The sequence below is a fragment of the Ahaetulla prasina genome, chromosome 3 (assembly GCF_028640845.1).
Source record: "Ahaetulla prasina isolate Xishuangbanna chromosome 3, ASM2864084v1, whole genome shotgun sequence".
NCBI classification, from domain to species: domain Eukaryota; kingdom Metazoa; phylum Chordata; class Lepidosauria; order Squamata; family Colubridae; genus Ahaetulla; species Ahaetulla prasina.
In genome coordinates this window covers 134559519-134573191 of record NC_080541.1, presented here as the reverse complement: position 1 = coordinate 134573191, position 13673 = coordinate 134559519, and the positions used below count along the sequence as shown (strand labels likewise).

Here is a 13673-nt window from a genome sequence, read left to right as displayed (position 1 = left end):
CTAAGAATGAAATACCCAGAATCATGAATCTCATCAATCTCTGCCAGTACCTTATTTCATTTTGATGGACAAATATACCAACAAATCAGAGGTACAGCCGTGGAATCTTCATTCTCTAGACTCATAATAGAGACTGTAATGCAGTGTCTAGAAACTATAGCTACAACACATACAACCAAAAATAAGGCTCTGGACCAATTCAACCAGAAGGGTCACAGTGATAGAGTCAGGGAATAGCAGGCTCTGATGAGCCTTGTGAAAACCTGGGCTGACAAACCGCTGTCAGGGGGTCTTAGAACCAGATCTGTCCTGTAGGGATGGAGAAGAAGGAGAGGCACCTTGGAAGACCAAGAGGAACAGGCAAGTTCCTCGGAGGTTGGGGGGAAACTCTTCGACTCAGCAGCAGGGGCTGCGGCCATTGCGGCCGTCACTAAGCTGGGGCAACCAAACTAAAGTTTTGAGCAGGAGCAGTGACTTGGATGCAGTACTGGTACCGGGTGAATGATTGGCCAGCTCACAGGTAAAAAAGATATATTTTTAAATTGTTAAAAGATGCCCCAGAGAAGAAGCAGTATCTAATGGGCAGTGGGGAATGTTAATGGAGAGAGAAGAACAAAGTGGAAGTTTAAAGTGTCAAAGCCAGAAATGGAACTTGAGTTTTCGTTTAGAATTTATCTGGAGATATTTAAATTATTAGAAGAAGAAACCCAAAATAGTGGTGAAGAGGATTGGAAATCATTTTAAAGATTTTGAATATTGAAGGAAGAACAAAGAAAAGTTTAAAATTAAAAGCCCTGCAACAGAGGTTTTTTAAAACTGGATTTGGATTTTAAAACTGGAACTTGAGGAACATTAAAATAATAATAAGAAGATTGAAATTGGCAAATATTGGCAACGTGGATTTCATAAATAAATTGGATATTTTTTTTAACACGTTGACTGGAAGTGTGGATTGGAGAGAGACATCTACATGTGGAAAGATATATTACAACGGTTAATTTGTATTTTGGAAAAAAAAATTCTTAATGTGATAAGAGCGGTGGGAACTTTTGAGGAGGATTTGATTTTGTTTAAGCTGTTTGATCTCAACATTCAAAGAAAGTGGAACATAACAAAACTTAAAATTGGAATAAAGACAACTCAGAAACAACAAAATGATGCAAGAACGAATTGAAATTATTAAAATGATGCACATATCATTCAAATCGCACCTTTCGCCGCGAGCTTAAGACACATCTATTTATTTGCGCGGGACTGGACTAGATTTTAAATTCAAATTGGTTTTAATGGGGATTTTATTATTTTTATTATCATCATTTTAATTATTCGGCCAATTATAATAAGTTTTTTATTTGTATTTATATGTATTTTTTATCTGGTTGTTAACCGCCCTGAGTCCCTAGGGAGATAGGGCGGTATAAAAATATGAAAAATAAATAAATAAATAAATAAATAAAAATAAATTGTAAATAAATGAAATGATTACAATGATGCATGGAAAACCTAAACTGGATGAACTAGAGACTGTGCTGGAACATACCCAAGTGGAAAAAATCAGGAACGAGACGCAAGAAAGTAGTATTAAAAATAAAGACATTGATTATGAAAAATTAAATGATCATGGTGGGAGTAACAATGAAAAAAGAGAGGACTTAGGAGAAAATTAATGGGAAAAAGGAAACAAAGGGAAGAAAAGGAAAAAGGGGAAAAGGTTAGAAATGAAGATAAACTTTAAAGATTACATTGGGATTAACAATGATAAAAATAGAAGGGTTTGAAAGAGACGAGAGAAAGAAGAGAAGAGACAAAATATAAAAAATTCAAATGATTACACTGGGATTAACAGTGGTAAAGCAAGAAAAGTGAATAGGGGAAAAAGGAGGAGAGCAGTTGGAATCACAGGGCAATCTAGGAGAGCAAGGGACTTTAAAATTGGGGGGGAGAAGAAAATAAGAGGTTGGGATAAAGGATAGTAAGATTTATAACTATAAATGAATGTTAGTAAGTTTAAATAGATGTAATTATAATATTTGGAATGTTTTTAATGGCAATAATGGAATTCAGCTAAAGCATTTGAAATTATATTGCATTGATGTAGAAATAAATGATTTTAAAGTGAATTGTAGTAATATGTTTGAATGCAGTACTTGGATAAATGGCGGGGGGGAAGAAATGGAAAAGAGGGAAGGAAATGGGTTATATATGAAAAAGGGTATGAATATTAAGATTTATGATTGGAAGATTGGTATTTAGGGAAATTGTGTGTGTGTGTGTGTGTGTGTGTGTGTGTATGAATGTAAAATTGGATTTATATACTTAAGTAAATTGTAGTATTGTATTATTTGGTTAATCTGATAAAAAAGAAATAGAGAAGAGGGTTCTATATGTATAATTGTATGAATATTAAATATTTATATTTGGAATAATGGAAAGAAATGGAAAAGAGGGAAGGAAATAGGTTATACATGTAAAAGTATATGAAAATTAAGATTTATAACTGGAATAATGGAATCTAGAGAAAATATGTGGAGTTATATAAAAAAGGAATGGAAAATTGGATTTATATATATATAAGTTAATTGTAGTGTGGTACCATTTGGCTAAACTGATAAAAAAAAAGAAATGGAAAAGAGGGATAAATGTAAAACTGCTGAATACTAAATATTTATAATTGGAATGATGGAATATAGGGAAAATATTTGAAATTATATTATATTGTGAAAAGCGAGTAATGGGAGAATATTTGAATAAGATAATTTAGAGTTAGGTTTAGATTTTAGAAAAATGATTGATTTCAATTTAAAGGGTTTCAATTTGAAAAAAGTAAAGAGAGGAGTGGAAAAAGAAAATTGATTAAGATTAGAGATTAGGGCGAATGGTAGTATTGTTTATATATTAGAAGAAATAGAAGGAAAATAAAACAAAAAATTAGAGAGAAAGAATTCTATGGCAAAAAGTGAAATATATAAAATGGTGTTGGAGAAAACTAAAAGCGGTACAAATCTTGACTCAGCCAATACTCTGTTCAGAAAAAATGTATTGTTTGTTTGTATATGTGTTTGAAAAAAATAAAAAAAACTTTTATAAAAAAACAGAAACAAAAATAAGGCTCTGGTATATAGATGACACTTTCCTCATAACATAAAAGGAACAACTAGTGAAGACATATGAAATAATCAACAGCATCTTCAAAGGAATTAAATCCACAATGGAAGAAACAGACTTCATTTCCTTGATATCCTCATTAGCAGAAGAAATGGCAGCAAATTAGAAACACAAATCTACACAAATCAAAAACCATACCACTAACCAAGTGCTCCACTACTAAAATAACCCAACCTCCCATAAGAGGAGCTGTATACTGTGTGTACATTATTCAGATGAGCACAAATATTCTGCAGCAATGCAGAACATGAGAAAAAGAAAGCAGACCATCTATCCATCTTCTAGTAAAATGGATATCTGCACAATTTGATGAAAAGGTGCCTGATCACTCAATCCAGTACAGCAAAACCAACACGGCTATGAAAAAGCATAACACTGCCATACATCAGAAACAACCAACATAACACAGAATGATGCTTTTAAGGTACAATATGGAAAATATTGCAACTCGATCTTAAGAGAAAAGAAACACTTCATCAAATTGGTTTGACAGTGAAACCATTTATTCAGAGAACTGGTGCACTCTTCTTCGTTGCAGTTATTTAAGTGAAGTCTAGGCAGCTATATAGATGAATATTTTCACTGAGCCTCTTCCACTTTTATGATTCCAAGAATGAAATGTTCCAAGTGTTCCACTTCAGGAGGACTATAGCTAAAAAAATCCATGACACTTGAGGATCACACACTCAGTATTATATTTCCTGAGAATAACTGCATCTGAATAAATAAGGATTTCATATATAAAATAAAGGAATGCGTGGAATTAGGTGACTTGTTTATCAGGGTTGAGGACAGCACTCTCATATTCCAGTCGCTTGTACTTGTATAAATACAAGCGGTTTTTAAAAAAAGCAGTATGGCATTTATTTAGGTGTTAGCTTTTTACTCCCTAACAAGAACAATTCCATAATTTTTACTTGAATAGATCTAGAATCCCACTGAATGCCTAAAGATGGAAAGGATGGACTTCTGCTAATGTTGAGATGTTTCTTAAATCAGTGTCTACCCTCCTGATAGCCAGATAAGAGCTATAGATTACATTACATCAAACTCTCTTCTTGCCCCAATCTTAAAGTGTTTGTATATGTATGCATATATGTGTGTGTGTGTGTGTGTGTGTGTGTGTGTGTGTGTATGTTCATGTGCATGTGTGTCAGGGGTGAAATCCAGCAGGTTCTGACAGGTTCTGGAGAACCAATAGTGGAAATTTTGAGTAGTTCAGAGAACCAGCAAATACCACCTCTGGCTTGCCCCAGAGTGGGATGGGAATGGAGATTTTGCAGTATCCTTCCCCTGGAGTGGGAAGGAAATGGGGATTTTGCAGTATCCTTCCACTGCCACACCATGCCCACCAAGCCACGCCCATAAAACCAGTAGTAAAAAAAACTGGATTTCACCACTGATGTGTGTGTATGTTTATCTTTCCTTTGAAATATGACTCAAAGTATCAAACATATCAAATACTCCTGCCTACTATGTTCCCCAAAGGGAAACCTAGAATTCAGAGTCTCTTAGTGTTAAGTCCTCGGAGTTACGACCGAGGCTCCTGCCTTGCCAACAGCAGAAAGCTGCTGATTGGCTAAGACGCGAGCCGAAGAAAAGCGGGAAACCGGAGGCGCTGTTATTGGAGGAGCCATCTGACAGCTCGGGTATTTAAAAGCTGTCAGCGGGCTTTCTTCAGAGAGTTTTCCATTGCTTGTTTTTCCTCCCTGTTGTGCTGTTAATAAAGTTGTGTTGGATTGAACCTCCTGCCTCAGTTTGTGCCCACCGACCCACGATACTTATTACTTAGTTTCTAAGCCAACATCTTTACCACTACACCAAAACTGGTGTGTGCGCATGTACGTGTGTGTGTGTGAATGACTTGAACTGGGTTTCATGAACCACATATCAAGTACTACATGCAGGCAAGAGAGGATTCTGTAGGGATATGTTACAAACTCCCACATTAGAATACAATATAAATGAATTATCCTTTTGGGCGACAGAGCTTTTGTTTTCCTTAATACACAGGTTGTATATAATGAATAATTAGAAAGGGAAAAACAATTATAAAAATATTACCCTTCAATACACGTATAAACAACACGGGCACCAAAAGTAAAATCCTCTCCCTGGGTAAGTTCAAAATTGGCATAATCAGAATCTCCAGGACTGCCACAAGATATTCCTGAAAATTAAAATAAAATGTAATACAATGCAATGTAACAAGAAAATTAGCATTTGGGAAGCCCATAGACTGCCCAGAGCTTGAATCTCCCCTTGCCTATTTCACCTTTCCTATCTCACTGTTATTATGAACTAAACCTGGTCTTACTATTTTCAGAATTCCTGCACTCCTGCTTCACCTCATTGGTGTGTTCATTCTGATATTCTGAATGATATGCAATATATGAAATGCCTTTCATTAAGACATTATATTGCAAATTCAAAGTTCTTACTCATGGAAATAGCTATACATTCCTCCTAGCATTCAGTCTGAAAGGCAATTTCTATTTTTAGTTATAATAATGTAATTCATGGCACTCAGTATCAAGTAAAAACAGAATATAAAGGGAAGCAGACAATTTATTTATTTAGAAAATTTATACAGCCACCTACTTGCTCAGAGTGACTCTAGATGACTTACAAGCAATAAAAGCACAGCATAGAAAAAAAACCAAAAAAACAAAACCCAATAACAGTCCCATCTACCCCGGTGATGAGTCATTCCACTCTGGTTTTCCCAGGCCATCTGGCAAAACCAAGTGTTCAGGAAAAGAGTATCAAAGTGGGGGCTAGTCTAATTTCTTCTCCAAAGGGAGGGAGTCATCATGGAAAAAGCCCTTCTTCTGAATCCCACCAGGTGTACCCCCTTAGGGGTTGGGAACTGCAATATTCCTTGCCTCCCTGCTCTAGTAGTGGGGTGAATCCTACTTTGAATATATGCAAAGACCTAGCTTTCTGATGAAGTCTATAATATTGGGGAAAGTAGAAGAATAGAATGGGATGGGATGGGATGGGATGGGATCAAATGGAATAGAATAGAATAGAATAGAATAGAATAGAATAGAATAGAATAGAATAGAATAGAATAGAATAGAATTCTTTATTGGCTAAATGTGATTGGACACACAAGGGATTTGACTCCAGGGCAAAAACTCTGTGTATGTGCAAAGCAACAGAGTAATCATCATCATCATAATAATACTACCAATAAGAGAAAATATTAAAGAAGATGAGAAGGATAATATTAATAATACAGACATACAATATGGATAAATATACTTAGATATAAGACAGACCTATGAGAATAAGGTGTTCAGCAGGTGATGCCATGAGGGGGAAAACTGTCCTGTTTCTAGTTATTTTGGCATGCAATGCCCTATAGTGACATCCTGAGGGGAGGAGTTGAAACAATTTATATCCAGATGTGAGAGGTCTGTAGCTATTTTCTCAGCCTTCATTCTGCTCTGCTCAATATGCTCAGTATTCTATGAAAGGCAGGCTGGTTGCAATTGTTTTTTCTGCCATCCCAATTATTCATTGAAGTCTGTACCTGTCCTGTTTGGTTGTTGTACCAAACCAGACAGTTATAGAAGGACAAATGATAGATTCAGTAATTCTTCTGTATTACTGTATCAATAACTTCTGGGGCAGTCTGAATCTTTTGAGCTGACACAGGAAGAACATTTTTTGTTGTGCCTTTTTAATGGTGGCTCTAATGTTAGGAGTCCATTTCAAACCCTGGCAGCAAAGTGGATGGACACAGTTACATCAATGATGACTTCACTTTTGGAAACCTGAGACAAGTTGGGAACGGATGGTCCAGGAGAAAATCTATCTACATGATCACTAAGAGCCAATATCAATTTGATGGTTTATAATCAAAAATACTAATCAGAAATGGTAAAAAATATTTCTTCAACATTTCAGTGTCCCTCTTCACTGACTTTTGCAAAACATTATTTCTTACCTGTGCAGTTCTTCGTAGGTGGCAATCGTTGCCAGACTCCATCATTACATTCAAGTTTAATAGGCCAAGCTTTAGCATATCCAGGGCGGCATTTATATGATATTGTGTGTCCATGTACATATGTCTCTGCAGTCAATTCTTCCATAGGTTGTTCACGTTCTCTTCTAGCAGGTGGTCCACATGCATTTTCAGCTAGACACCAATGAAAAAGCAACAGCATTTAGTAAAACCTGGCTGCCAAATCTTGTTCCATAGCTTGTAAAAAATATTTTACTTTTAACTTCAGCTTTATTTTTTCCCCCAATTTGGTAGATATTTCTTTATATTGTATTCAGATATGAGATCTAGAGGCCATCTGACTCCAGAACAGTTTATCCTAAAAAACAGAAAACTAAACCAAAAGAAATGTGTTTAGTCTCAAAGGTTTTCAAACGCTTCTCAAATATTATCAATGTGGAAACCAAATAGGTTTCTGGGAGGATATTATTGGACCAGGAGGACCTGCTCACTGTCAATCATGCCTTTGTACTTTCCTATCTGGACTACTGCAGTGCTTTCCACATGGAGCTGCTATTGAAAAGCACTTCAGCTGATGCAGAATAAGGCAGCCTGGGTGGTAAATGGCGTTGGTTATTTGGTGCATGTAACACCACTACCTTGTGAACTGCAATGGTGGCTGATGTGCTTCAAGGTGCAATTCAATGTGCTGGCTATCTATCACCTTTAAAATCGTTTATAGCTTGGAACTGAGTTACTTGCATGAACATGTCTTCCTGGTCACTTTTATCCACCCGATCTGGCCTGGTGGGATAGTATATTCTGGGAGCCATCAGCTAAGAAATTCCAGTTGGGCCCAGAAGGCAAGCTTTTTCTGCCATAGTAGCTACCCTTTGCAACATTCTTGCTCTCTCATGAGGCCCTAATGGGATGGTTCTGTGCCTGGGCCTTTACAATTGTGTAAAGAGACAATCTCCTGGTTGTCTTAACAATTAATGATTGTGATTTTTTTTTCCTCAGATGCTATGCCAGTCTAAAAGAGGTCTCGGGTGGAATGTAAATGGAATCCCAGGAAGGAATGAATGGAGGCCTTGGCCATGTTGTGAGAGAAGCCATGGCTGCATCAGTGTGAAAGAAGGCAGTGTAAAAGGTTTTGGCCATTACAGTAGTTGTGTATAAAGTGATGGGTGTGGGAGCACCTGACTGTAATAACAAACATTGAAGCTAGACTTTAAGATTATTTATTGTAGCCTATATATCAATAAAGATCCAGTCAAATTGGTGGAGTTAGTTTCCTGACCTAGACTACCTCAAAGGCAATCGAAGAGTGATCTGTGCAGGGTAAAAGATTGATGACAATATTCTCCACTGTCAAATCATATTGCAGGTGATTTGAACATGTGACCATTAGTATGCATGAGGCTTTCAATGTCCTGAAATAGATCCACAGTTGCCAGGGAACAAATTAAAATTAAAAGAACAATTTTGAGTATGTCTGGCAATTATATGGAGAAAACGTGCAATTTTCTTGATGACATTTTCAGAGACGGTTTGCCATTGCTTTCTTCCTAGGTTGATAGAGAATGACTAGACAGAATGACTACCTTAAAATTACCCATCTGGCTTCTCTAGCTAATGCACGATTGGAAGGCAGATTTAAGCTGGTCCACATTTGTTGATGCTATTTACTTTAAATAGATTTAATTTGACATGCATAGATTTTAAAATGACCCATTTCTTATAAATACGCAGCTTTTGTTATAGGAAATTCATTTCCATACCACCTTCATCAGTGGTGACTCTTGGCAACTTCCTGAACTAAGGCCTGCAGTTTTCTTGCCAAGATTTCAGGAGTAATTTGCCTCCTTCCCAGAGTTGAGAAAGCATGACTGGCCCAAAACTTTTTGCCAAACTCAAAAGTTTTCTGCTTTCTAACCTGATGCCTTCTACTGTTATCTATTTTTTTAAATTGGCAACTGCAATGTTGTTTGATCGCATTCCTCCATCACCACATCACATCACACCTAGAATATGTCATATAGCAGACAGTATTTCAGGTAAGTCATGTGTTGCTATGAAATATTTCTATTCTTAATTATTGTTTTATGTCAAATTTTGACTAACATTTTCATTCTGATGCCCAACTTTTCCACCACATATATCATATTTTTCAGACTATAAGATGCACCTAAATTTAGAAGAGGAAAAAAACAAAAAAGTTTTTGGCCTCCACATGCCCCATTTTTGGGCCTTTTTTGGGGTCTTTTTGGGGTCTTTTCCAGCCTTTGTTTGGCCCGTTTTTGAGGCTTTTTTCCATCCATTTTCAAGACTTTTTTGCCTATTTTTGAGGCTTTTTTGGCCCATTTTTTCAGAAAAAACAGGCTGGAAAAAGCGTCAAAGATGGGCTGAAAAAAGCCTCAAAAAAGAGCTAAAAACAAGGCGTGTGGAGGCCAAACAACGGCTGGCGGGTGGGCCAGGTTTCAGCAATATTTGGTCTCTAAGATGCACAGACATTTTCACCCCCTTTTGGGGGACAAAAAAGTGTGCCTTACAGTGCAAAAAAATATGGTAGTTAAATATTGCAACAATTTAATTGATTAAAACATTTATCAAACAATCCTGTACATTTCTAGTCAGAAATAGAAAGAAAAAATTACTTCAAAGGAACTTCTCAGATCTTGTAGAATATTGCAAACAAAATGTTACAGTTTTAATGGGAGTAATTTAGACAAATTAGACACATAAAATGTTGCCCTTCACAACTGTTACATGCAACTTATCTATCCAAACTACAGCAATAATCTAAACATCATTCCTGAGAAAAGATTCTTATGTAGAGACATGTTTTTAAGTAACCTATAAGATCCCTAGTGTCGTGTAACGGGGTGAGTTCCCGTTACTTGTCCCAGCTTCTGCCAACCTAGCAGTTCAAAAGCACGTAAAAATGCAAGTAGAAAAATAGGGACTATGTTTGGTGGGAAGGTAAAAGTGTTCCGTGCACCTTTGGCAATTAGTCATGCTGGCCACATGACCACGGAGACATCTTTGGACAGCGCTGGCTCTTTGGACAGTGCTGGCTATTCGACTTTGAAATGGAGATGAGCACCACCTCCTAGAGTCGGGAACAACTAGCACGTATGTACAAGTGGAATCTTTACCTTTACTTTATAAGATTAAGCAATGATTCGGTCACCAGAGGGTGCTGTTACATAGTAAAAACATGTCATGATTGACCAGAGAGAGACCAAATGCCAAGAGGCCATTCAAAGTGAATGACCAGAAGATTCACTGCAGTAAAAACATTTATGGAGTATAATTCAAAGTGGATTGGACTTAATCCACAAATACCTAAACCATCATAAAAGAATCCACCTATAACATGGATTAGTGTACTAATTTCTTTAGAAACCCTTCAAAATTTATTTATTTATTTATTTATTTTGTCACAACAATATATATAGGTATCATACAAAAGATTATATAGTATATAAAGATATATATAAGTAAATATTAGGAGGTATAAGCATATATATATATAAGAAGAAGAAAAAGAAAAACAATAGGACAGGAACGGTAGGCACGTTTGTGCTCTTATGCACACCCCTTATGGTCCTCTTAGGAATGGGGTGAGGTCAATATTAGAAAGTTTTTGGTTAAAGCTTTTGGGATTATGGGAAGAGACCACAGAGTCAGGTAAAGTGTTCCAAGCACTGATGATTCTGTTACAGAAGTCATATTTCCTGCAATCTAGATTACAGCAGTTAACATTAAGTTTAAATCTATTGGTTGCTCTTGTATTATTGCAATTAAAGCTGAAGTAGTCTTTAACAGGAAGGACATTACAATAGATGATTCTATGAGTTAAACTTAGATCTTGTTGAAGGCGACGGAGTTCCAAGTTTTCTAAGCCTAGGATTTCAAGTCTGGTGGCATAAGGTATTTTGTTGTATTCAGAGGAATGGAGAACTCTTCTTTTAAAATATTTCTGGACACGTTCAATTGTATTGATGTCAGAAATGTGGTGAGGGTTCCAGACAGGCGAGCTGTATTCTAGAAGGTAATGTCCATTAAGTATGTACTTAGTGTTTGGGTTCTTTTTTACAATATGTAAGACTGAGCATTTGCTGGTTGAGATTTGGAGTTGCCAAGTTTGAACCTTGTGTGCCTTGCCAAAGGAAAGATGAGTAAGAGGAATTAACAGTCTTTGTCTTTTCATAACTGGAGGAACAACCTTTTCTTTCAGTTACACAATTAATTTTGTCAATGATTATAATTATTAACAACTGATTCAGTCTGAAGAATTTGAACTGTTGACAATGTCTGTTATCACCTAAGTTTTGCCTTCCTTATTTCTTTCCTCGTTAAAAGTTCGGGAGAATTCATATTTTATGTATTATAGTATATTGGATCATTTTGGTTTATTTATTTATTTTTTTCAATTTATATAGCCAGCCATCTCAGATACATGAGTTTCGGCAGCTCACAAGTCACCATAAAAAAAAATTAAAAACAATTAAAACAAATTAACCAGAAACATAAAATGTGAGAGAAGGCCAGCCAGTAGCCTATGTGAACAATACAGCCCTTTTGCAGGTTCCAAACCTCTATGGGATTCCCAATCCTGATGGCACAACCATGTCTCTAGGGAAGTCCTAAAGGCCAATAGAGTTGTGGCCAATCTAACCTTGGGAGACTTGATGGTCCAAAAGGTGGTTGATCCAACTAAAAAGTATTACCTAGCTGTGGTCCTTGGATCTTCTTCTTCTGGACTAACATACAAATGGTTGCTCATCATAATCAACATTATAAATGTTATCTTCTTCTTCTGTTGATATGAGAAATGATGACTTGGCTAATATTTTGCTATTATTTTTTATCAGTCCTTTCTGCAATGAATAATACCTTAAATCCAAAAATAATATATTTTTTGATCCTTTTTGTTGTCTGTTTGTTTGTTTTTTTAGTATATTTGTGTTATTGTTGACTTCTAATGACTGCCTGGATTAGTCCCTGCAGTTTTGTTGGCAAGATTTTGGAAGTGGTTTGCCATTGCCTTTTTTCTACAGCTGAGCAAAAGTGACTGGCCAAGTTGGTTTCATGGCTAAGACAGGACTAGAACTCAAATGCTGCCAATTTCTAGCTTGAACCACTACATCAAACTGACTTTACTCTCATGGTTGTTCAAATAGTCAAATCCAAATAGGAACTCACAAAACATAGTTCTAAGAAAGGAGAAAAATGGCACCAGTTTCAACAAGAGTGACGTTTTGGCTGCTAAAAATGATAGTTCGGTATCATATAGCCAAATTGCTTATTCTAAGAAATACATTAAATAAGGGGTGTCAAACTTGCAGGGTCACATTGTCATCATGTGATGTTTTGCAAATGTTTCCCCCTTCACTAAAACAGGGGTGAGCATGGCCAACGCGTGACATATCCAGCCCAAGGACTGCGAGTTTGACACCCCTGCATTAAATGATACCCAGTAGAACTAAGAGGTCTGTTCTGAAACTACTATAAAAAAGAGACCTAATTCTCGTTTATCTACCTTAACAATTTCAATGATTTATCAAGATGAGAGATGAAGAGAGTCTGTTTGGCACAGTGATGGCCTAGAAACTAGGAGACTGTGAATTCTAGGTTTCATTAGGCATGAAATCTCCCTGTGAGATGGGTCAGATGTAGAGACAATGACTGGTCCAAACTTACTTAGCTGGCTTAGTTATGTAAGTTTAGGCCAGTCATTGTATCTACATCTGACCCATCTCGCCACACACATACCTATGCATCTGCTGCAGCCTCAGCCCAGCCCAGAGAAATTTTATTTAGGCCTCAAGATTTTTACCAGATACTTTTAAGTATATTTTCACAGTAATGATGATAGAATCTTGTTTCTTGAAGAAAGGAATACCAACCCCCGCCCTATATTCAATGAATTTAATGTTAACTTCATAAAATTTTATTTAATTTGTTTCACTGAATAACCATGATGTTGAACTTGGGTTATGCTAAATGGCATTTCTACTTCACAAAATGCTCTTTTCTACTCTGCCTCATTTTTTTGCACAGACAATGAGAACATTTTAAAAGACATTTTGAATGAAGAATTAATGCTCTTTTTCAGAAAACCTACCAGATTACTTCAATTCAACTTGAAATCCTTAACTATATACAGATGAAAAAACCCACATCTCCTTGAAAGTATCATACATTCCTCCTTTAGTGTAGGTTGTCCTCAACTTATGATTGTAATAGTGCCCAGAAATTCTCCTGTAAATCATCACAGTTGAAAGTCAAGACACCAACATGACCAACCTGATTTTACAATCTTTTTTATGGTGGTCATTAAACCAACACAATGGTCATAAAGTGAACACTACGGTCATAAAGCAAGTCCATTCATTTTGCTGGAAACCAGATGAAAAGGCTAGAAATTGGCAAAATTTCGTGAATCAGGTCATGTGACTACAGAACACTACAACCAGTTGCCAAGTGCCGAAATGCAGTCATCTCTCTCTCTCTCTCTCTCTCTCTCTCTGTGTGTGTGTGTGTGTGT

At 36.4% G+C, this 13673-nt stretch overlaps 1 protein-coding gene across 3 annotated transcripts in view; it reads right to left on the bottom strand.

Moving 5' to 3' along the window:
- The window catches only part of CFH (complement factor H), an 81942-nt gene that overhangs the window by 64333 nt on the left and 3936 nt on the right, over positions 1 to 13673 (bottom strand). For all 3 annotated transcript variants that reach the window (XM_058177291.1, XM_058177293.1, XM_058177292.1), the window contains exons 2-3: positions 7121 to 7312; positions 5230 to 5335 (exon numbers count right to left, since the gene is read on the bottom strand). In XM_058177291.1, the coding sequence (XP_058033274.1) occupies positions 5230 to 5335; positions 7121 to 7312 (298 nt within the window). The remainder of the gene's footprint in view (positions 1 to 5229; positions 5336 to 7120; positions 7313 to 13673) is intronic.